The sequence below is a fragment of the Eptesicus fuscus genome, chromosome 12 (assembly GCF_027574615.1).
Source record: "Eptesicus fuscus isolate TK198812 chromosome 12, DD_ASM_mEF_20220401, whole genome shotgun sequence".
In the NCBI taxonomy this organism is placed as follows: domain Eukaryota; kingdom Metazoa; phylum Chordata; class Mammalia; order Chiroptera; family Vespertilionidae; genus Eptesicus; species Eptesicus fuscus.
In genome coordinates this window covers 49,730,201-49,755,543 of record NC_072484.1, presented here as the reverse complement: position 1 = coordinate 49,755,543, position 25,343 = coordinate 49,730,201, and the positions used below count along the sequence as shown (strand labels likewise).

The following is a 25,343-nucleotide window of genomic DNA, read 5'->3' as shown; positions in this document are numbered from 1 at the left end:
AATCTGGTATTGAGATCCCTCCTACTTTATTCTTCTTTCGCAGGATTGCTGTGGCTATTCGGGGTCTTTTTTTATTCCAGATGAATTTTTGGAGAGTTCTTTCAAGGTCGGTGAAATATGCCATTGGTATTTTAATGGGGAGTGCATTGAATCTATAGATTGCTTTGGGTAGTATGGACATTTTAATGATGTTGATTCTACCAATCCATGAACATGGTATGTTCTTCCATCTGTTTACATCTTCCTCTATCTCTTTTTTCAGTGTCCTGTAGTTTTCCGTGTATAGGTCTTTTACCTCCTTAGTTAAGTTTATTCCTAGGTATCTTAATTTTTTTGGTGCGATGGTAAATGGGATTGCCTTTTTAGTCTCTCTGTCTGTAAGTTCACTATTGGTGTATAGAAAGGCCATAGATTTCTTGGCGTTAATTTTGTATCCTGCTACATTGCCGAATTCATTTATTAAGTCTATTAGTTTTTTGACGGAGTCTTTCGGATTTTTTATGTACAATATCATGTCGTCTGCAAATAAAGACAGCTTTACTTGTTCTTTTCCAATTTGGATGCCTTTTATTTCTTCTTCTTGTCTAATTGCAATGGCTAATACTTCCAGTACTATGTCAAACAGGAGTGGTGAGAGTGGGCATCCCTGTCTTGTTCCTGTTCTTAGGTGAAATGTTTTTAGTTTTCGTCCATTGAGTATGATGTTTGCTGTGGGTTTATCATATATAGCTTTTATTATGTTGAGGTATGAGCCTTCTATTCCCACCTTGTTGAGAGTTTTTATCAAGAAAGGGTGTTGGATTTTGTCAAATGCTTTTTCTGCATCAATTGATATGACTATGTGATTTTTATCTCTCAATTTGTTTATGTGATGTATCACGTTTATTGATTTGCGGATATTGTACCATCCTTGCATTCCTGGGATAAATCCTACTTGGTCATGGTGTATGATCTTTCTGATGTACTGCTGGAGCCGATTTGCTAGAATTTTGTTGAGGATTTTGGCATCTATGTTCATGAGGGATATTGGTCTGTAATTCTCTTTCATTGTGTTGTCTTTATCTGGTTTTGGTATTAGGGTGATGCTGGCTTCATAGAAGGAGCTTGGAAGTGTTCCTTCCTCTTGAATTTTTTGGAATAGTCTGAGGAGGATAGGTTTTAGTTCTTCCTTGAATGTTTGGTAAAACTCTCCTGTGAAGCCATCAGGCCCCGGGCTTTTGTTTGCTGGAAGCTTCTTGATGACTGCTTCAATTTCGTCCATAGTTATTGGCCTATTGAGCTCTTTAGATTCTTCTTGATTGATTTTTGGAAGGTTATATTTTTCTAGGAATATGTCCATTTCCTCCAGGTTGTCCAGTTTGTTGGAATAGAGTTGTTCGTAGTATTTTGTAACAATCCTTTGTATCTCAGCGGGGTCTGTTGTTATTTCACCTCTTTCATTTCTGATTTTGTTTATTTGGGTCCTCTCTCTTTGCTTCTTGGTGAGCCTGGCTAGAGGTCCATCAATCTTGTTTATCCTTTCAAAGAACCAGCTCTTGGTTTTGTTGATCTTTTGTATTGTTTCTTTGGTCTCTATGTCATTTATCTCCGCTCTGATCTTTGTTATTTCCTTCCTTCTGGTTACACTGGGCTTTTCTTGCTGCTCTTTTTCTAGCTCTTTGAGTTGTAGGGTTAAGTAATTTATTACCATTGATTCTTGTTTTTTGCAATAGGCTTGTAGAGCTATGAACTTCCCTCTCAAGACTGCTTTCACTGTGTCCCATAGATTTTGGATTGTTGTGTTTTCATTGTCATTTGTTGCCATGATGTTTTTTATTTCTTCCTTGATCTCTCTGGTGACCCAGTCATGGTTTAATAGCATGCTGTTTAGTCTCCAAGTGTTTGATTTCTTTGGATTGTATTTATTGTAGTTGATTTCCAGTTTTATGCCACTGTGATCTGAGAAGACGCTTGATATAATTTCTATTTTCTTGAATTTGAAGAGACTTTGCCTGTGACCCAGCATATGGTCTATCTTTGAAAATGACCCATGTGCACTTGAGAAGAATGTATATTCTGTGGCTTTGGGGTGAAATGTTCTAAAGATGTCAATTAATTCCATCTGGTCTAGTGATTCATTTAGGATTGCTGTTTCTTTGCTGATTTTTTGTTTAGAGGATTTATCCAGTGGTGATAGTGGGGTATTAAAGTCTCCTACTATGATTGTATTGCTATTAATCTCTCCCTTGAAATCTTCCAGGAGTTTTTTTATGTATTTGGGTGCTCCTATATTGGGAGCGTATATGTTTACCAGAATTATTTCTTCTTGTTGGATTTCTCCCTTTAGTATTATGAAGTGGCCTTCTTTATCTCTTGTTATGGCATTTACTTTGAGGTCTATTTTGTCAGATATAAGTATTGCTACCCCAGCTTTTTTTTCATTTCCATTTGCCTGAAAGATATTTTTCCATCCCTTCACTTTCAATCTGTGTGAGTCTCTTGTTCTGAGGTGGGTCTCTTGTAGACAGCATATATATGGGTCGTGTTTTTTTATCCATTCAGCTACTCGATATCTTTTGATTGGAGCATTTAGTCCATTTACATTTAAAGATATTACTGAAAGGTATTTGTTTGTGGTCATATCTATTTTTGTGTCTATATTCCTTCTTACCTGTTTATTTCTTCTTTTTACAGTATTCCCTTTAGCAATTCTTGCATTGATGGTTTGGTGGTGATAAACTCCTTAAGCCTTTTTTTATCTGCAAAGCTCCTGATTTCCCCTTCAATTTTGATTGATAGTCTTGCTGGATATAGTATTCTTGGATTCAGTCCTTTGCTTTGCAACACTTTGTATACCTCCGTCCATTCACTTCTAGCTTGTTGTGTTTCTGTTGAGTAATCATTTGACAATCTGATGGGTGTTCCTTTGTAGGTAACTCTCTGTCTCTCTCTTGCCGCCTTTAAGATTCTCTCTTTATCATTTATATTTGCCATTGAAATTATGACATGTCTTGGTGTGGGTCTTTTGGGGTTGATCCTGCTTGGGACTCTCTGTACTTGCGTAACTTTTATCTTTCCCATATCCGGGAAGTTTTCTGTCATTATTTCTTCAAATAGATTTTCTAATCCCTGCTGCTCTTCTTGTCCTTCTGGCAGCCCTATTATACGTATGTTACTTCGTTTCATGTTGTCCCGAAGCTCCCTTAGGCTTTCCTCCTGCTTTTTAATTTTTTTCTCCAATTGCTGTTGAGATTGAGCTTGTTTCTGTACCTGATCTTCTAACTCACTAATTCGGTCCTCTGCTTCTTGTAGTCTACTGTTGAAACTTTCCATGGTGTTTTTGATTGTAGCTATATCACTTTTCATTTCTTCCTGATTCTTGCATAAGTTGTTTATTTTCTCATCCATCTGATGTATAAATTCCACGACCATTACTCTAAACTCCTTTTCGGTCATGTTGCAAGCTTCAGTTTCACTGATTTCCTTTCTTGGTGACTCCACATTTTCTTTCCTCTGTGAGTTATTTCGTTTCCCCATTCTGGCTATCACCAGAAAGCTCAAGCTTCCGTTTGCGTGGACTTGGGCCGTGTGCTGTGGGGACTTCACTCCACCCGAGTTTCACTGAAGTGCTCTGACACTAGGACGTGTGGCTGCCTTTGGTTGGTGGGAACCAGACTTGCCCAGAGTCAGTGTCCCCAGTGTTCCGTGTGGTCTCGTGTGCACACTTAGATTCAGGGGCCCTGTCTGCACCACACTGTTGGTATGTGCCGAAAATGAGATCCTTAGCATGTGCCAGGAGTCAGAGTTTCCCTGTGTCTGCACCAAGACTCGAGTGTCAGAGTCTCTGTTGCCTTGTGCGGTTTCTCGTTGAGACTCAGGGTCCCTATGTGTGCATGCACCAACAATTGGGGTCGCTGGCTCTTAGTGTGAATGCGCTGTGAGTCAGGGATCCCAGGCAGCTGTGTCCGGCGTGCCAAATTCCCTGAAGTGGAGCTGCGACCTGTGTGTGCTCTCTCTACTGAGCCAAACCGGCTAGGGCGCACACTCTTGATTTCCTGAAGGTGAGCTGGCTCTGTGCACTCTACCGGAGTCCCGGAAGGGGGGCGGAGTCTGTCCTGCGCGCCAAATTCCCCAAAGGGAAAGCCCCTCTGTGCAAGCACTAAGATTCCCTGAAGGGAGAGCTGTGACCCGCAAGCCAAATTCCCCCAAATTCTCCGAAGGGGAGCCCTCTGTGCGCACTGACAGATTTCCCCAACAGGGAGCTGATTCTCTCCTGTGCGCTCGCGCGTGCGCCAAATTCCCTGAGGGGGAGCGAGTCCCTGCGCAAAGCTCTGCGGCTTGGGCGAGAGGCGGATCTATCAGTTAAAATGGCGCTGTCTGCGCGCCTGCGGGGAGGGGGTAGGCTCTTTGACTCACGGAATTCTGCCGGGACGTCTGGATTCTTGTTGTTTGTTGGTCTGAAGCTGTGATAGCAGTTCTCTGTCCCCAGTGGCTGCAGGGTCCTGGTTTGTGTCAGAAGCCAGGATCCGAGTCTCAGGCAGCTCTGTTTCTCAAGATGGCGTGGTCTCCGAGTCCGCAACAGCCGCGGAGATGTGTCTGCTTTGTGCGCGGGGCTCTGCTGTCTAGGACTGCCCGGTTAGGCAGCCCCTTGGAAGACCTGCAGAATCTAACTGACCCTAGCTTATACACACACACACCACACACGTCTACACTCTTCTCTATGGGTTCCTCACTCACACTCTCTCTCTCCCTACCTTCCTGCCGGTCGCCATCTTTCAATCCAACTTTTCTTGATGGGCTAATAAAAATTTTTTATCTTAAGTTCTAAATCATTTTTTACGTATTTAAATCATTTTTTCTCATTATGTATTTGTGAAAGTATGCATGAAGATGTATAATAGAATTACTTAAAATTACGAATTTATGAGTGGCAGATTGAGTTTATCAATATACAAACGTAAGTAGTACTCTCAACAGGCAAAGGTACATGTTGGATGTGTTGAAGATAGCAAAGCAAAAAGTCATGGTTCCTGTTTGCAAAAAATTATAGTTTGTGGATAAGGGAAGCATTTGTATAAAAATGCTAGTGCAGGGGGTTCACCATACACATCATAATGGAGATGTATACAAGATGATATAAATGTAACCATATATCATTTTAGGGAACTATTTAATGCATAGAAATAAATCAAAGAATATTTCAGTATGAGTCTAACATTTAAAAACTATTCTGTGCAGAACATCTTAAATAACATTATAAAGTAAAACAAAAAATCTAATTCTTAATGTTCACTGAAAGCTTCCTAAGGACACGTAGAGGATTTAAAAAAAAATTACTTAAAAACAAACTCTTCCCTGACAAGTAAGGCCATCCATGTTCTGCTATATTTCATGATATGAACTTTTGGTTTCAGTATTTTTGAAAGCTGGGTAAAAATATGTCTCATTGCTTAGGGTTCAGAGTCCAGGAATTTGAAAGGGAATCTGCCTTCGGTAATGAAACTGCTTGTCTTTCTTTACTCAAAGCCCGTCTTCCCCGTGACCCCAGGGTCAGCTCTCAAACTTAACTGTCTGCAGATCCTCTGACTTCTCAGCATCTCCCTGACTTGCTGCATTCTGACTCATTAAGTGTCTTCCTTAGCTCCCTGTGTGGCGGGCGTCTCCTCCGGAGAAATCATGATACAATACAAGGTGTGCCTCAGATATATTAGAAACTTCACAAACACTTACGCTTATTGGCAATGAAGAGAATCCTGTAGAGACATCCGGACACTTCCTTGTAGATCATGATGACAGAGCAAAGCCATCATTTTTCAAACAGAAATTCAGTCAACCTGCCCAGGTTCCAAAGTTTGCTCATTTCAAAGTTACTTTTTAACTCGCAAGCACTCAGGTAGTGGGTATACAAAGCCCAAGTTTCATGTAAAGAACAATATTTCGATATGAAAGCCAGATTTTTTCGCTCTTGTATGTGATTACAGATCCAACTATCGATACCATGATCCCCTTCCCCTGTGCTGCTGGGAACCACGGCACCTTCTGATTCAGGAGACATTTCACAAAAACACACCACCGCACTTCAACCCCAGGTAGTGTTTGCCGAGTGATATGCAAATGAACGGAAACCCCTTTCCGGACAGGACATTTAATGTTGTAACTCCTGATAGAAAAGTTGTACACAGATGAGCAACTGTCCTGAGGTGTCAATTACAGAAGCATTTAGGAAGCTGTCCCTCGGTTTTCCTTAATTTGTCTTGCCAAAGTTGAGCTAAATAGGCAAAAAAAACACCACAAAAACAAAAAAAAAGAAACATTTTGTGTAAGATTTGAACACAAACGTGATTTCTTTCAGAAATAATGTCTATAGAATATAGCAAGTTAAACTTGAGAAAATAGCTTGGGTGGGCAGTAAGGAAACAACTGCTGTGGGATCAGATTATTTATTGGACATCGGCTTCCATGTTTACGATCACCAGGCCATTTTCTGATGTGAGTTTCACTTTCTTTATTTAAGCATACTCTCCTCGTAAATGTCTTAATAATAAACCTTCTAATATTTCCAGTATAGATTCATTCTCCATAAGAATAGAAGAATAGATTTTGCTACTCAAAGTGGAGCCTGAAGATCAGCAGGACTGTCCTCAGCTATGAGCTTGTTAGAAATGTAGAATTTCAGGTCCCACCCCACGCCAGAAAATACATTTGTAGGGGTGCTTCCAGGTGATTCAGGTGTTCATTACAGTTTGGGAGTCGTGGGCACACAGGATCCCCCTTCCTTTCCTCCGTAAATTCACTGTAGTCTGGGTGAGTCAGGGTGAAACAGCAGATGAGGAGGTGCGGCACATGGATTCAGCTCACTGCTTGCTCAAACAGCCAGGCAGCACTCATCCTTCCCTCTCAGGTAGAGAAACATTCCTTAAATATATTTGTTCCTGCACTCTGATCTCTGTGCCGAGGATGGCCATATTTCTCTTAAAAACTTCTGATCAGGGTAAAATGGCTTTTGTAATGGATTAGATCAGAAGAATGGCTCCTACGGGATCAGCAGCCGTTCTCAGCCTGTGCAGAGTGCAACTCTGTGCAACGCAAGCCTTCAGATTTCTCAGTATTAAAACACAGCAGTCCTGTGAACGCGTACTTAACGTTCCATTAGGAGGCTCTGTTTCCAAAGAATAGTCTCAAGATAAATGGTTAATACCAAGCATGAAATAATTAGCTATGGCTTCGGAAATGACAACAAAAAGGTTGAGTTCAGATCTCGACAATGCTTGAATTACATTTAGTCTGTGTTGGACTAAAATATCCCTTCCACAGTAACAGTTTGCTGTAGCAACATGACAGAAATACCTCAGATTCCAGGTCACTAAGGCTGTGGGAGGTGGGGCTTCGCCAGACTCAGCCAGGAGATGGTGACAAGGAGCTCACTAAGAAATCGGATGATTCTTCCCCCTTACCAGAACCAGAGACTGGACCCACATCACTCTTGCTTGAATCACAGAACCTTCCAGATGGCTCTTCCCTAAACTCCCAACTTTAATTCCTTCATATCCTGTGGATATGTTGCTTTTTGAGGATGTAGGCATAGCCCCTGGTAAGAACAAATAGTATTCTTAGAAGTGCTTAAGTTTAGCTCCAAAAGTTTTGGAATTAAAGCATTACCAATTACTAATTCAACATCCTATATCATAAAAGGCTAATATGCAAATTATCCCCTAGGGAGTTCAACCAACTGGGAGTTCCACCGCTTGATATGATGTGTGCTGACCACCAGGTGGTGACGCCGAAAGGAGGAAGTTCCCGGCCAACAGCCAGTAGCTGGGGAAGGAAGGCCCTGGCCGACAGCTGGCAGCTGGAAGGAAGGCCCTGATCAGCCCTGATTGCTGGCCATGCCTAGGGACCCTACCCATGCACAAATTTCGTGCACTGAACCTCTAATACCATTATAATTTATTCTTACAGGGGAACATTTGAGAGGGAAATACATATTGACCTGTAACTTCCTGGAATATTTCTGCAAGCACAAAACTAGCAGTTTTGTTTTATCTTACATTATGCATGTTTTTATTTCAAAACTAGTTTCTAAGAAAAAAAATATGATTTCTGTATATTATATGTATTCAAAATATTCCAAATATAATGATTCTTGAAAATATACATGTGGCTGTGGCTATTCCAGAAAGTTACACAATTAGATTATAAAAAATAATATTTAAGTAAAAATTTAGGAAATGCTTTAGCTTCATATTAAATGAATCCTTACTCCCTTCTGGGCCGCTAGAATTCTTTTAGCAAGAGCTTGCAGAAGGAACTTTCATTTTGCAATACCATCATCTATCCTTTATTGAGAAATAAGAGTTGACAAACGGCATCCTAGTTCATAAAGACTTTTGTTTTGATAGGATTAAAATGACTAACATTAGGCACTTGACCCAATTTGGTAAAGCAATAGAGACATTGCCTACCATAAACTAGAAGAAATTAAATATTAGGATTATGTAAGACAATAAGACATAGCTGAAAAGAACAAAGATGAATTGTTTCTTTTTCCAAATAATGGTCTCCATGTCTGGCATATCATATTTCAAATGTTATAAGTCCATTAAGTTACTAATTTTCCTTTTTCACTAATTCTAAGATATACCTTAATAAGAATCAAGTAGCAGGAGACATTAAGGTACCAAGAAAATAGGTCACTTTGAATGTTTGTAATACCCTTGCCTCATACAGTCTCATTAGCCCTAATACTTACCTACAATATGTAACTGTACTTATACATATTTTTAAGTTTAAAAGGCATTCTAAAACAACAAAAAGTGATTTTTTATAATGTAATATGTTCATTTTGTAATACTGTAGAAGTAATATCACATTGTTGGTCCAAGGCTGCTCTCTGTTTTATCAATTTGTTAATAAAAGCTAAATTAAAAACCATATTTGTAAATAATATTTATTAAATGTTGAAATGTATGTCAGAGAAAAAATAGCTAGTACAGTAAATGATCAATTTTTCAGACCTCAATTTAAGGGACAAAATTTCCGGTCCATATGTTATATGTGAACATTAGCACCCTGTTAATGTTAAAATGCTTTCAACCATGGTTTGCTTATAATTAAACTAACAAGTTATTTTTTTGTTATTAATTCACTGTTATTTTTAACAAATTTTAGTGAATACTCTGTATGTTAGAAAAAACACTGTAGTAATTTTGCAGACATAAATAAATATTACATATCTACAACTATAGTCTACCTATTTAAATCTAAGAGTCGCCACTTGTAAACAATGTTCTGCAAATGATTAGCACGTGATCACACAGCATCATGAGCGATAATTGGTTAATTGGTTCTGTTGTCACATGGCATGACTTTCTGCAGTAGTTTTAACATGTGCCAGCTGATGTTCCTATGTGCACTAAGCCACACCCCAACCCTGAGCATCTGTTTACTCACAGTGGTGAATGCATGCATTTACTAGACCCAGTCAGTATAAATTTAAAATTACTGTACTACATATAGAAAACTTTTCCATGAAATTAAACTTTTCATAAACACTTAATTTTAATTACACAAATGTATCTACATAACTAAACATAGGTAAGCTAAGTGATTTGTCAATTTTTTTAACATAGGAATTCAGAAAAACTACTTTATTCTATAATGGACTTTTGGCTATAATGGACACCCTCATGCCCAAATTAGTCCATTATATCAAGTTTTACTGTACATGGTCTTTAAAAATAGTTCAGTAAGCTCTGTGAGTGACAGAGGTAATTTGTTTTGTATAATATGACCACACAATGCAGTCTTAATTGACTCAAATTCGGCCAACCTGGAATTATTAACTAGTCACAAATGTTTACCTGTTTTGACCAGATTATTTTGATTACTTAGTAATTTCATTCAACAATTACAAACCTGTTGCTTATATAGACACTTTCCCTGGTCTTTCTGTTGAACTGAATTACAACTGGTTCTAATCTTTAAAGATTTTTTTCTTATATTGCTAACTCAGTAAAGTGTCCAAATAGCATTAAGCATTTCTTCTCTTTATTGCTATTATAAAATTTTAATATGCACTTACATATGTTTTTATTATAGTGAGAAATACAAGCATGCATTAGGTAATAATTTAGCATGTATAACTTAATGGTATGCAATGTTTAGAATTATTATTTTCCACATCTTACAAACCTCTAGAATAGTATTATGTAACATTGGAAATACAGTTACTGATAATTTCAAAAAGTTATATTTCTATTAAAGTAAACATGGAAGTACCTTGTGATCAATCAATCCCACTCCTGCGTATTTTATCTGAAGGACATGAAATCAGGATCTCAAAGTTATCTGCACCCCCATGTCTATTGCAGCACTATTTACAACAGCCAAGATATGTAAACAACCTAAATGTCCCTCAACAGATGACTGGATAAAGAAAATGTGGTATAAAATGTGATATATATATATATATATATATATATATATATATGAATATTCAGCCATTAAAAAGAAGGAAATCCTGCCATTTGTGTCAAAATGGATGAATCTGAAAGGTATTCTGCTAGTGCTAAGTGAAATAAGCCAAAGAAAGAAAAACATTGTATAAACTCACTTATATGAGGAATCTTAAAAAAATAAAATAAAAAAAGGTAATGTCATAGTAACAGAAACAGAATTGAATGGAGGTTGCCAGGGATTGGGGTGAGAGGGACATGGGGTGATGTAGGTCAAAGGTACACATTTTCGGTTGTAAGAAGTTCTTAGGGTCTAATGTACAGCATGGTGACTATAGTTAGTCAGATGGTATTGTATGCTTAAAAGTTGCTGAAAGTAAATTTTAAACATTCTCACCACATACATAAATAAAAAAAGAGTTAACTGTGAAATATGTGAGGTGATAGATGTATTCATTATCTTGCTCTTGGTAATCATTCTACAATGTGTATGTCTATCCAATCATCACAATGCATGTACACTTTAAATATATACAACCATACCTGTCAAGTATTTTCCAATAAAGTTTAAATTAAAAGAAAATCTTCTCTGCTTATTAATGCTTCCATGTTTGTGTTTAAAAGTACATATATGATGTTCACATCTTAGAGGATAAAATATGTAGCAGATCATATTTATCATATACCTGGAATAAAATCATAAATATGCTATATTAGTTTAAAACAGCAAGTAAAGGCTACAATGCACACTGAAGATGTATTTCAGTGGTGTGTTTTATACCAGGGAAATATATTTACGTTCTATTAGAGATCAATACTTAGGACAAATGAAAGGAAGGGAACTTGAATTATCTCAGCCTCCTTTTCTCACTTAAAAAAAAATTAGAATACTTTCCTCTTAAGCTCTCCGCAACCATCTGTCAGCCACAGGGTGATGGTGGGTATTAAACTGTGTGTTACATCCTAGATAATGTCCAACATGTAATGGATCCTCAATAAATGGTTGACATTGTGATTGTCTATGGGGATGTACCTACATTTAACAGAGTCGACTACTACTGTTCTACTAATCGTAACGATTACTAATAACGTGGAAATGGAACAGAAAAAGTAATCCTTGTGATAACTAGAAAACATTTTCACTTTTAAATCTAGTGACATTCTAAAATATTTTCTAAGCATGTTTATGGACTTAAATCAATCACGACTTAAATGTCTCCTTACAGATAGAACAGTCAATTCATCAGTAGATAAATAATGTTCCATCTCTGTCAATCTGCTAGTTTTCACAATTATCAAGTTCCTTCCAAAAATAGCCTCAAGCCTACATTTAAACCAAACCTGTTTTTCCCATTATATAAGAATGCTTACTGCTCTAATTCTGTGATTGAGTTTGCCATGTAGATGAACAGTTTATTTATAGAATTTAAACGTGTTTGTTGCCACCTGGAAAACTTTTGCTTTTATTACCCAAAAGGTGATGATAATAATCTGGTTCATGTGTGTTTGCATTCGTATTAGTTAGAAGAAATGCTTATAACGCAACCTTTAAGGCAGTTGCTTAACAGAGCTGTTATTTAAAGATGTATAGATGTGTGAGAGGTATTGCTACTTCATTAGCATTTCCAAATTGGTCTGATTTTTAGTTTGTGCCTCACATTTCCTCCAGAGACCTGGGGTCCTTTGTTATTTATGCTTACATTCAAATCAGAACTCTCTATGATGGCATGCTAGTGCTGTGCTTATTGTGGCAATAAGAGATTGTAAAATCGATGCAATATTGGACTAACGTAACTATCTGAAAATAAGAATTAACCATTTCCATTGCGTTAACCTCACAAAAATGGTAGCAAAATATAATGGCTTTGGAGAAGTTTCCTGGCAAAGAAAGTCCAGTGCATCTGACCACGTTATAAAAATGTTGAAGCAAAACACTTAATTTTCAGCAAATATCTTAGGAGGATAATAGATTTGGGGGCTATTTTACATTTTGTACTATTTTGCATGTGAAGTAGAAAACATTTGGCTGGACACTTCTTTTCAAGGGATTTTTACAACCCTCCATTATAATGATCTCAGGAAATACACTGGGATTGTTTCCACTTTACCCTGTCTTCTTCCACATCCATTTAGGTTGAACTGATTTGGAGTTCTTCTGTGCGGGGGCGGAGGGGTGGGGGTGGGGCGCGTTCTAATGGGGAGAAGAGTCATGTGAGAGTCTGTGGGGAATGAGTCTTGAAAACACCCTACCTGAAAAGACCCAGGTTATAGGGTGGAACCAGAATTTAAGGCTGAAATCTCCATAAGAAAGAGGGTTAGGTGCTAAGTGCGGGGGAGTAAGAAATACTTCGCTCTATTCTTATGTATAGCATTGGCCAATTTATTTTGATCAGCCTATCAGCAAAGGGATACTGGGCAAGTCAAAGGCTTAAGCACTTTTTAACGATGTTTTTAAAAGTGAGTGCACATTTACATACTGTCTTTGTTTACAGGAGGCATGGAGTATACAGCCCAGGGTTCAGCAGATAATGATGCTGTGAGAACCTGACTGCAGCATATATCATTTTGGCAGAGATGTTTGAGAAAGCAAAGATCGGGGGCGAGGGTGCAAAGGCCAGGAGTGCTTTTGAGGGTTAAAGAGGACTCAGCAAACCCCATCCTTGTCCCTAGGGGCTCTCCCCGCCACCCCTCCTCCCCGCGCCCCGTCCCCCCGCGCCTCCGGAGCCCGCGGCAAGGAGACCCCAGCGCCCGTAGGTGGCGCCCCACGTCCGTGCTTGCGCCCTCGCCGCGCTCTGGGCGCAGCTCGGAAACCCCGCGCGTCTCCCCAAGTCCTTAGAGCTCAGAGCAGGCATTTTAATAAATAAGCGCGAGTGCCAACGCGCTCCGGGAGCCCCGAGGATCAGAGGAGCAGCACAGAAACCCCGGCGGAGGCGCCTCCTTAAATCCTTGCCAAATCCTGACATTTCCCAAACTGGAGACTCCGGAACCACAGCCTTTAAACCATTTAAATCCCAAGCCTTTTCCTCTCCATTTCTTCTTTTTCTTTCTTTCTCTTCTTTCTTTCTTTCTTTCTTTCTTTCTTTCTTTCTTTCTTTCTTTCTTTCTTTCTTTCTTTCTTTCTTTCTTTCTTTCTCTCTCTCTCTCTCTCTCTCTCTCTCTCTCTCTCTCTCTCTCTCTCTCTCTCTCAAACTGTTTCCCTCCCCTCAATCCCTTTTCAATTATGAAAGTGCTCACGCTGCTCAGGATTAAGATTTGGAGGGAATTTGAAAAAGAAAAGAAAGAATAAAAAATCAGAGGTGCGACCAGTGCTTTTGACGGTGCCTAATTTTTGAAAGAGACGTCAGGGAGGATTTCGCTCTGGGTGCTAGGGTGAGAGCCGAACCTGGGTGGTGTAGGGTGCGGCGGGGGTGCGGGAGCGAGTGCTGATCCCGGAGGGCGCCTTGAGTGCTGGGAGACCTCGTGGCATTTGGCTGAGCCGTCTGGAGACGGGGGAAAGGCTGGGGCTGTGGGGCTGGGGTGGGAGGAGAGAGCCGCGCAGCGGGCGCAGGAGCGGTGCAGACGCGGTGCAGACCCGGTGCGGAACGCATGCCGGCCGGGTGCGGTGCGGTGCGGTGCGCGTAGCGCACCAGTACGAAGCGAGGGCGTAAGAGGTGCAGGGCACGGAGTGGGTTGCTGTCCGGTTTGGGGCGCGGGGCGTGCGGGTCCGGGGCAAGGACCGGTGCAGTGCGCTGGGAGCAGGCGCGGGCCAGCGAGGCAGAGGGGCAGGGCGGGGCGGAGCTGCATTGGCCAGGCGCGGGGAGCGGATTGCGCCCGGGTGTCTCCTCCCGCCAGCTCCGCTCATCCTCTTTAAGCAGAACTTGGCTGACAGCGGTGCTCGCTCGTCATGGATGTTCCAGGTAACCAACCCAGCCCTGCGCTCCGCGATCCGCGCGTTAATTGCATCCATGCGTGTATTTTAACGGGGACCATCGCGAGTCTGCGTCTGGGCGTCGGGAGAAGCGACCGAGAATAAGGACACTAATTTTGTCTGGGGCTGAGGACAGAGGCTACTCATGGAGAAGCAACTTCTCTCTTCTTAGACTATTGGAGGAGTTGTTCAGAGGCCGTGGGCGGCGAGGGGAGAGGCTTCCGGCTTTTTTTGTTTCTGGGCTGGGTGTGGAAATGACCTGTCTGGTTTAGGGGGAGCAGAGGGGGCCGGAGAAAGTGGTTAAGTTAGCAGAGAGTCTTGGGGCCGCCCCCCCAGCTCGGCGAACGGAAGCCCGGAGTCTGGAAACAAAAGCTGCACCATCAGGCCAGCTCAGGGCTCAGGTCGCCGGAATCCTCGCCTGTGCTAGAGGGATCCGAGGGAGTCTCCAAAGCGCTGGCTGCTGGCTGAGGGGACGTGGTGGAAGTGGGTGTTTGCTTTTAGAGTCTCTCTTTCTTTTTCTCTAATTCATCCTAAGGATCCTGGAGATTTGGTCTTTGGATGGACTGCTTTAAAAAAATGTCCAGGATGGGAAAATACAGGATGAAAGGGAAAGCAGAGGAAGGGAAAAGGGTTCGTAGTGTGTTGAAGAAAATGCCGCTGAAATGAAGGCGATACAGCATTCGTGGATTTTCCTTTGCTGCGTCCTGAGCTCCCCACCGCCTTAGGCTAGAAGGGGGTGTGGGGTGGCGTTGACGGAGTCCCCGAGGGTCCCGGATCCTGTCTCAGTGCTGAGGCCGTGCAGAATCGCGGGCCCCTGACCTGACTGCACCTCTGGCGTGCGCCACCCCGGAGCCTTCAGGGATGCCCTGCCCAGGGCGCCGCGCGTTTCTCGGGACCTGTTGTGCCAATCTGGGAGGGGGGTGGCTGTGCGCGGGAACCAGAGGGTGGCCTCCAGTGAGGGGCCCAAGCGCCTCAGGCACCTGCTCCCCGTGCCCCCTCCCGAACTGCTTCAGCTCCCAGTCTAAGGGTTTGGGTTCTTTGCCCTGACAGGTCCGCTGGCGCTTTTCTTGTGAGGACGATCCTGGCCTTAACCATCAGAGCAGGGGACCCAGGCCAGAGGAGGCTATACCTGGCCCCGCACGTTGCTCCACCGCCCGCGCTCCTCCCGCCTCTGCCGCTGTCCCAAGCGCGCCGCCCCCCCAAGCCCGGATGCCGGCGCCTGGCCAGGGCCCCCGCCGGCCGCCGCTGACCATGCCCGGGCTCCGGGGGGCGCTGCACGAGCCGACGGGCTGCGGCTCCTGCCTCGGGGCGGCGCTGGCCCTGCTGCTGCTGCTGCTGCCCGCCGGCTGCCCGGTGCGGGCACAGAACGACACGGAGCCCATCGTGCTGGAGGGCAAGTGCCTGGTGGTGTGCGACTCCAGCCCATCGGCGGACGGTGCTGTCACCTCCTCGCTTGGCATCTCCGTGCGCTCTGGCAGCGCCAAAGTGGCCTTCTCCGCCACACGGAGCACCAACCACGAGCCGTCGGAGATGAGCAACCGCACCATGACCATTTACTTCGACCAGGTCAGCCGGCGTGTTTGCGCACGGTGCCTCTTGCAGGGGAGAACAGGGTGGGAGCCTGGGCGCTGGGGCTGGGGCTGGGGCTGGGGCTGGGGCTTCCCGCATCCCGGACGGACCTGCAGTTCCAGGTTCTTCCCTCCTCTGCCCTGTCCTGTCCTGCGCCTCTCCCTTCCCTCTCCTGTTTCTAGTGTGCTCTCCTTGGCATTCCCTCCTTATCACATTCTAGTTTCCTTGTAACTGTCAGCTCAGGTGGCACTCTGGTGACTGAGAACCCCATAAAGCTAAGAGATCAGAAAGGTATTTCCCAAAAGGGAACTGCATGGGTTACTTTTTGCCCGGGTGGGGGCTGTCACTTGTGGTAGATGGGCCTTGGTCGCCCAGGTGGCCAACACAGAGATGAGCATTTTAAACTCTCCACGCTCAAGGAGGGGTCCTCAGACGCTCAGAAAAGAGGTACCTATTGCTTATGTTGGAAAGGACTGGGAAGAGGGGATTTATCTTCAAGAAAAATAAGTGAGCAAGCATGTGAGGGAAATAGGAGGGTGGTTATATAAATACAAAACGAAATTGCTTCTTATATAACTGCAATGTATAGTGAAAAAAATATATAAGAGAATCTACAAATACAATATGTACACAATATCAATATGTAGGTGGTTATGGGAATAATAAAAAAAAAAAAAGGATCGATGATTTCTGTTGCCCTAATCCACTTAACTTTTCCCACTGGAGTCAAAGCCAAAGGGTTATGAATAGGATCCTACCTTGGCAACCCCCTCTCTGGTGTGGCTGCTCAGGATCAGAGGTCATGACCTTCCTCTTGGATCCCTCCCCGCTTGGTTCTGTTGTTTTTCAGAAACAAATTGAAACATAATAGTGCTTTCCAAACGTGAACGCATCAGTCCATTCCTTTGGACCCTATGCCTTCCACAAATGGAGCCCTCTTCAGCTGTCCACCCTGAGACCTCCCCTCTGCATAAACCCACTCTCACTGCTGCGTATCCATAAACCTGCACACACACCCTTGCCTCATTTTAGGCCAGTGTGTTCATTTGTTTTCCTTGTTGTTGGGGAGTATGTATATTCATGAAGTTTTGTGGGATTTGAAGGTGGTGGTGGGAGGGAGTCTGCCTTTAATCTGTTTTTATTTATAAGACATAACAATATTTACTTTATGTTCAAAGAAAGGAGACAATAAGAGATAGGTAACTATTTACTGAGTTAATAAGTTCTCTGTTATATGTCACTATAATATACCTTCCCATGTCCTACAAATAGTTTTTATGTCCATCGTTTCATTTGGATGTCAAGAAAACGGTGATGATGGTCAGAATAAGTAGTAGCTGGGTTCTCATTTTATGGATGAGGAACCTGTGGCAGGGCAGGCTGAATGGTGTGTCACTGGTTCCTAGGTAGGGAGAATCAGTCTGCTTTTCTGAGCTGGTTGGGAGATCTTTCCTCTGCAGCAGGGCTCTGAATCTGCCAGTTTCCTGAATTTAAAATTGAGGTGAAAGAGTTGAGGTAAAGAGTTGGAAGAAGCAGCTCCAAGGGCTTGAGTGGAGAATGCTTTATTCTTCGTGAAAACATCATACTACCCACTGAAAGCATAGCCTTGGGGAGGCACAGAACAGTAGGGCACACCATCCCTAAGCACAGAGGCCTCGTGTCTATGTGAGCTCCACAGACTAGGGGGGCGGAGGTGGTGCCCCCAGCTCCGGTGCGGGCTGCCTTCCGAACCATTCCGGCAGTTGTGGTTGAGCAGCAATTGACATGGCTCTGGGAATTGCTTGTTATTCATCTATAATGAGTGCCTAAGAAATCACCGCAAAACATATTCAGTTGACATTTATTTTCTGAACAGATGACAGGCTCTTTCATCCAGGGCTGTGTTGTTGTTGCTGGATGTTTGTCTTAGAAGCTGAGAACACCAGGCAAGCCATTCTAGTATCTTAATCGAGTTGTGCATTTGTATGTGATTAGGAGTGGGGGCGGGATCCAGGCAGAGTGGCCAAATTCTGTCTTCAGCTTCTAAAAAAGATTTGGGTTGTGATGGGGAGCCCTCTGCGCTTCAGGTTCTACTTATGATATCATGCTCCCGTCCCCTCAGATCTGAGGAAATCCACTTGCAGGGCCAAGTGAGCTTGTATCCCATGGCTAGATTAGTCATTATTCTTGCACCTGGTGGAATTCCCAGAGTTGAGCCAAGGGTGTCCAAGCTGCTGTGTGGACTCTCCTGCTATTTATTCAAGCACAATGCATGACATCATAGCTCATCCAAGGAAGCAAACATCTCTCAGAGGAAAGTGAGGGAAGCAGGCACCACGGGTGTTTATGGACTGAGATCTTGCACTCAGCAGCCATTATTGAGCACCTACTGTGTGCTGCCAGGGCATGTGCCAGGGCTGCAGGAACACAGAGACCAGGACCTGACACAGTCCATTCTGCCCTGGAGCACATACAGGAAGTTAGGTGGGAAGCTCCATCTGAGGGAACTGATCTCACTTAATTGGCTTCTTGCCCCATAGCCCATTCTCTACCCACTCAGTGTGGCCCACTAATTTATTTTTATTTTTATTTTATTGTTTAAAGTATTACATATAGTAGTACATATATCTCCTCCCACTAATTTTTGTCAAAGCTCCATGCTGAAGTCCCCATCATTCCACAAGCCTCAGAACAGACTCAACATCCGGTTGTTTCCTGACCTCATTGTCTTCCTTCCTTTCTCTCTGTCCTGCCCCCAATGCACAAAATTAGCGCCCACTTTTTAAACTCATAAATGAATATAGTTTAAAAAATCTTTATGAATCACTATCCCTTGGAATACCTTTGAAATCACTTCCCACTGTGGGGAATTTTAACTCCAGCAGTGCCTCCCACCATGGGTGGGCAGCCTGGGCAGCCCATAGTGGACCTGGGTCACTGCTGTGCCAGTCTGGTCACCCTGTGTGCCAAGGAGGGGCTTGCTATGTCTCTGTGTGTTCCTCTTCTTTTTCAGGTGTTAGTAAATATTGGCAACCATTTCGATCTTGCCTCCAGTATATTTGTAGCTCCGAGAAAAGGGATTTATAGCTTCAGCTTCCACGTGGTCAAAGTGTACAACAGACAGACCATCCAGGTGGGTAGCTTCGGAAACGGGACCCTTTCAACTTTGGGTTACTCACTCCCCATTACTGCAGAACCTATCAGCCCCTCTGTGAGGCAGGGGGAGGGGCCGGGAGCCAGCTGAGTCCTCTGGGTCAGGTCCCTGGGGAAGTAGGGCTCCACGGAAAGGGTGGGGGAAGGGCTGGGGGAAGGAGAGGGCAGGTGTGTGAGAACAGGTGGGCCCTGCGTGGCCCGCTGAGCTCTACCCTCTGCCATTGTAGGTCAGTTTAATGCAGAATGGCTATCCAGTGATCTCAGCATTCGCAGGAGACCAGGACGTGACCAGAGAAGCAGCCAGCAATGGGGTCCTGCTGCTGATGGAGAGGGAGGACAAGGTGCACCTCAAACTGGAGCGGGGCAACCTCATGGGAGGCTGGAAGTACTCCACCTTCTCCGGCTTCTTGGTGTTTCCTCTATAAACGCCCCCCGAGCCTGGGGTGGCGGGGAAGTTGTCATCTGGACCCAGGAATCCGCCCTCCCCAAGCCCCTGAACTTGGCAGAACAGGACAACTTGTTTCCAAGCTCCGTCTGACTGTCGCAGTAAAAGAACGATTTCCTTCCAAATCTCCAGTATTTTCTCTGACTATTGACCATTCCTCGGGAACCTGGCCTCTAAATAGTTTTAGACGATAAGGTCTTCAGGAGAAATGACACTATGGATCTGAGCAATTTGTACCTGTGATTGTAACGTCGATCTGGGATTTTACTGTTGGGACCGCTGCGATTTCTTCTTTTGTATGGACGCTGTATTGTTGTCCGGAGTGAGGAGTGCCCAGACCTCAGGATGGATTGCAGGGGGCTGGCCGCACTCAAAGCAAGAGCCCTGCAGGTCACCGCCCCCCTGGCCAGTCCGTGAAATGTGTTCTCTGTGTGTCTGTTCAGCCTTAAGAAAAAGGATGGCTTGGCTTTCATTCTGTGTGTTTCCCTGGGAGAATGGGAGGACTGGGGAGGGGGAAGGGGCATTGTGATCCCGTCGGAAGTGCTTTATCTGGAGATGCGAGTTTTGCACGATTGGACTGGACTTTCGTTCTGTACTGTGTGTGTGTGTGTGTGTGTGTGTGTGTGTGTGTGTGTATGTGTGTGTGTGTGTGTTTTCTCGAAAAGCTTTACTTTTGCTTTCCATGCTCGGCTCTCCCTCTTCACCCCTGCTTTTATTCTTCATGCTGGGCTGAAGGAGAGAAATGTATGTTGAATTCCTGGATGAGACCCAACCAAACAAAAGGTACCTGTATATCAAAGTGAAAATGACACATGGACAATTCCTCGGATTCTTTTAAAGAAATCCTTTCAGATGCACCATGAGAATGAACAACCAGGATTTTTTTTTTTAACGCTCTGGAGTACTTTAAGAACCTGGCGTTCCTGGGTGGCCTGGATCAATGTAAGATGAGAGCAGGCGCTATGTGACCGAGTCTCCCCAGTATATGGCTTCTCTGTGGAGTGACCTGGGTCTCCGCAGCAGCATGTTTCACTTACTGGGATCCACTCTGCGTGGGCACACCTGGGACCAGGTGCTTCGAAGGCAGCAGGACCAGCTACTCTCCAGGGATCCCCTTCTGATCTGCCCAGGAAAGAGGGGTGTGGACACTTCCCTGCCCGCTGCGTCCACTGGCAGGGAGCCAGGCTGGAGTCCCAGTGGTTAATGCTATTGGCAGAGGCACCCTAGGAGCGGTTTCTCAAATCCTTCCTGTTTTGGCACCTTGTATAACAATATTACTAAAATCCAGCTGAGCGTTGATGAGTACAGAATTCCTATGCCAAGGAGATGGCACTAATCCCAAAGCTGTCAAAGAAGAGACCTCCAACCGGATGTTCATTTGTCCTTTGTGTAACAATGTAACCAAAATACTGATGATAAAAAGTCATAATTTAAGATTCAGAATAAATGGGTTTGATGTCTGGCTTTGCTCTTCTCCCTTCCCATTGTCTCCCAACTCCCACCAAACTGTGTGTAAGTATCAGTCAAGGGTCAGGGACTTGCCAAAGGTAAATCCATACCCTGCCTGTCTAAACACACACACACACACACACACACACACACACACACAGACCTAGCAGTGGGTCAGATGGAATTTACACATAAAATACATTTTAATTAGTACATAATATCTTTCACACAGGACAATTTTTGAAGAGATACATAAAAAAGACAGCATTCAAAAGGTGATGTGGATAGGCAGTCTGCTTTTGTCACATGTAATCATAGATGTGGTCCCCGTTCCAATCGGAGACCAGTGATTAAAAGAAACTGACATTTGAAGAGAGAGTCAGTTGTCTCTAAGGCATGTATTGGAACGGCGTTGGTTTTCATTTCCCAAAAAGAGATGCAGTGGGGACTATATAAATGAAAAACTATAGTTTGAGTAAGGGTCTGAGTTTCACTGGCCTTCCGTGAAGAGCATGATAGGATGCAGACTAAATTTAATTTGAATTAAAATGCTGTTACATTTTGTGAGGATGGGGGAAATCTCAGTAGACATCAACCCAAAGGCACGTGGGATGTTTTGGCTCTGTGGTCAGTGGAGATACTTCTGAGCAAAAGCATTGCTTATGAATGCTGATAACATAAACAGCAGGATGCTGGCCGATATATTTCCCCTGTGTTTTATTGCCCTTAGTTATTTAGTCCGCTTTCTCTCATTTCCTTAACCTTCTGTTCAATGTAAAAGAAACAGCAAACCTCATTAGAAGATAATACAGCACTTCAAAGAGTGAAAGACATATGAGAACTTGTTATTTTTATTGCTTAAAATATGGAATACATGCATTTCTTTGTATCTACAACTTTATTACATACAGGCTGTCATTTGGTTATACTGTCTAATAAATAAGTTATTAAATTGACTGATCTAAAAATAAGTATATTTCAGGAGTTTATTTTATTAGGTAAAATGCTTCATTCTGTTTATTACACTCTTTTTTTTCTTTTTCTTTTTGAGCCGATGCCAAAGACTACGTTAGGAAGAAGTGGTGACACTGGTGTCTCTGCAGTTGTTATAACTCACTGTCACGTCTGTGATGAAGGATCCTGTGATGAAGCTCCTGTGTATGGTCTACAAAAATATATAGGTCAGAGCAAACTTTGAAATTGATTTTCCTTTATTTAGAAAAAAGAGCAGGTGTGATATTTGCCGCCCGATTTGAGCAGCTCCATCTCTGAGCCTCAGTTTCCCCACCTTTCCCATGACCCCTGGGCCCCCGCTTAGCTCACCAGACTATTGTGAGGGCCACACTGAGACCTGAGGACTGTCAGGCACCTGATGAGAGGCAGTGCCAATGGTGTGGAGGGTGTTTCTGGAAAGTCAGACTTTTCAACATGCAGTTTATTTCAAATATCTGACAGGAGGACATTTTTATGTGAATTTCCATTTTCTCAAAGTGTGTGGTAACACTGTGGTGTTATATTGAAGTATCATCTGATTTTTATGAATGGTAATATGAACATATGCAAATCTATACATTTTTCACATGAACTCAATTATGTTATTTGACTATCTTTTGTGGCTCAAGTCCACCTTTCTGTTCTAGTAGGTAATGCCAATATTTTATAAAAATACACATCTGTAACATTTTTAGCACAGGTAAATAGTGAATTATCAATTTTTTTGCATTATGATAGTAAGTTGGTCTACTTGATAAAGGTTAATCCTACTAACTATAAATGCCTTTTGAAAAAATTAAAATTTTTAACTTAAAATGTATTCTAATTTGAAACACATTCCTGATGATTCAACTCTCTAGGTCCTGAGAAACTGTGTTTATCATTGTAACTGCTGAGGGTTTTTTGTTTGTTTGTTTTTTGCATCCTAATATTTTTTATTTATATGTTCATGTATAATGAAATCATTTACATTTTTAAAATTGTGCTTATTATGACTGCTAAGAGCAAAGGTTATAAAAGCCTATTGAATATTGGCCTGAAATCTCATGGAACCCTGTATAAATTACATATTTACTTGTTTGGAAAAAAAATTTTAAGCTAAATCTAGTTATATCAAGCATCAGAAAACTTAAAAAGATATACAAAACAAAACTGAAAACTCTGCTGTATCCTTACATTTATTTGTAATATTTGTACTATTTCCTTGATATCTTATCAAGGGAACTGATTGAGATCAAGTCACATACATAGTAACTATTCCATATATGTATATTGTTTGCCTGCAAACACCTGAACATATGGTTTTTATCATAGAGACATAAAATAAAATACATAGATTGGCCACATTCTCCTGGACTCTAGAAATATGTGAGACGAAAATTTGATAAATCATTGTATACAAACAAAACAAAAGCATGGGTTGTTCCAATACACCACCTATACCAAAAGGAGCAGAGTGTCCCCTCGATTTATGTCCCCATAATTTTGCAACATTTTGTAAGGAAATAAACATGACATAAGATAATGTAGCTGTGATAAATAGTGTTTACATTTTCTACAGCATAGGAAGTATATAATAATCTAATGCATAGATGCACATGAATAAAATGCTCTGTTACATTATATTTAAGAGTGCCAATAAATGATGGAATTCACAGAGGCAGGTTACACTGAATCATTCTATAGGTTTTACTGAGCCATCTGTAAAAACACATGCACAAAATGTAAAACTGCATTAACCATAGAACTACAACTACTTTTTACCCTTTGCCTTGCTTATGTAGCTATTTAATTGTCATTGGGATTCACACTTTGCAACTAAAATGGGATATTGCAAGCATATTTTAAATTTTAAGATCAAAGCGTATAAATTCTCACAAGACTCTTAAAATTGATTTTCTTGGCATTTAAGGAGCAAGCACAGCAAATACAAGGAAATAAGTTAAAATACAATTTCCATTTTGGAAACTTGGTTTTATCATTTAACAGTTTTCGAGCTTAAAATTTTTTTTAAATGATGCTCTGAAGAATGTAATTGATGATGGCCACATTCCTTAAACAAGTCTGTTTACATATTTTCCCAGCCTTTTAAAACATTTTTGCGTATATATTTCACCAAAATACTATATTTCCTGCTTGTGCAGGTAGAGGACTACAATTTGCCCATATTTAGATGTTTTAAATGTCAATGTGACATAGCTATCCATGATGTATTTGTTCAGATCCAATCCTCACCCATCCCTTCAAAATAAACAATCCCCCAAAAAACATCTTGTCAAAATCATTTAAGATAGATTCAATGAATATAAACTTTTTAATAAATGGCATGTGTGTGAGTCTGTATAATAACATTATACCAAAACCCAAATTCTAAGTAAATGAGCTTTCCTTCCATTCCCAACCCCAGTAGGGTTACTTGGAATTTAAGGGCAGAAGCCACGTGACTTGACCTCCCATGGATAACAGGAGCCCTGCTTTATTTTCCTAAGCGGATTTAGCTGTGGATTTCCATCACCAGAATCACTTCAGGGTCTGTGGCCTCATAAATCATCATCTTCATCAGCTGGCCCACATACACTCACTGTGTAGTATAAATGAGCTCCTTGACAACTTAATTTGGAAAAGAAATCTTCATTCCCTCTTAGAATGCCTATGGCAGGACTCCCTGGGGTTAGAATGCTGCTTTGCAGGGGAACCACGTTAACAGAAGGGAGGTTATTTATGAAGGAGCCAACCTTGCAACCTGAGGGGCAGCGCCTTGACTTGTATTATCTTGTTCCCTCCCATTCTCTGGGAATGTTGGTGTCTCCCGAATTCATTGCAGGTGGCGAGAAACATTGTTGGAAAAGGTTGGCAATACATTGACATGTGGAACTCCTGAGTATTTTGCTTAAGTCTGTTTGCTCTAACTTGATTCATTTTACAGTATAGTACTTATATCAATCTCATGCTTTCGAGCTCCTATAGGCTATAGAGAATCATTGGCTTGGTCCTATAAATGGACATTTATTGTTATTCCGGGTGCATTGTTGTTATGGAACTGACTTAAGAATATACCTAAAATATAACTAAATTAACTGGAAAATTTTGGCAAATTTTTCTTTATACTAAAACCCCTCATTTGCAATATTTTACATGGGTCTTAAAGAGCCCTACTAGCTTTAAAATCAATATTAATATTAATCTGCATTGGTAACATTTTTTTACAATCATGTAACTTTCAGGTCATATATATATTATAATATATATATATATATATATATATATATATATATATATATATATTTCACTATATATATATATAGTTTCAGAGACCAGTCTATTGCTGACAAAAAATGTAGGACCCTGTCTTTTTTTCATATTACCAAGCACCATGTCTGGATGTCATAGCACAGGTTTTGCTCTGAAGTTGTAA

General features: G+C 42.1%; 1 protein-coding gene across 1 annotated transcript; it reads left to right on the top strand.

Moving 5' to 3' along the window:
* The first annotated feature begins 15,534 nt into the window (after positions 1–15,534).
* CBLN2 (cerebellin 2 precursor) lies at positions 15,535–19,507 on the top strand. The gene is made up of 3 exons (XM_054724217.1): positions 15,535–15,906; positions 18,902–19,021; positions 19,269–19,507. The coding sequence occupies exons 1-3, from the start codon at positions 15,550–15,552 to the stop codon at positions 19,464–19,466; spliced, it is 675 nt and encodes a 224-aa protein (XP_054580192.1). The 5' UTR covers positions 15,535–15,549; the 3' UTR covers positions 19,467–19,507.
* The last annotated feature ends 5,836 nt before the right edge of the window (positions 19,508–25,343 follow it).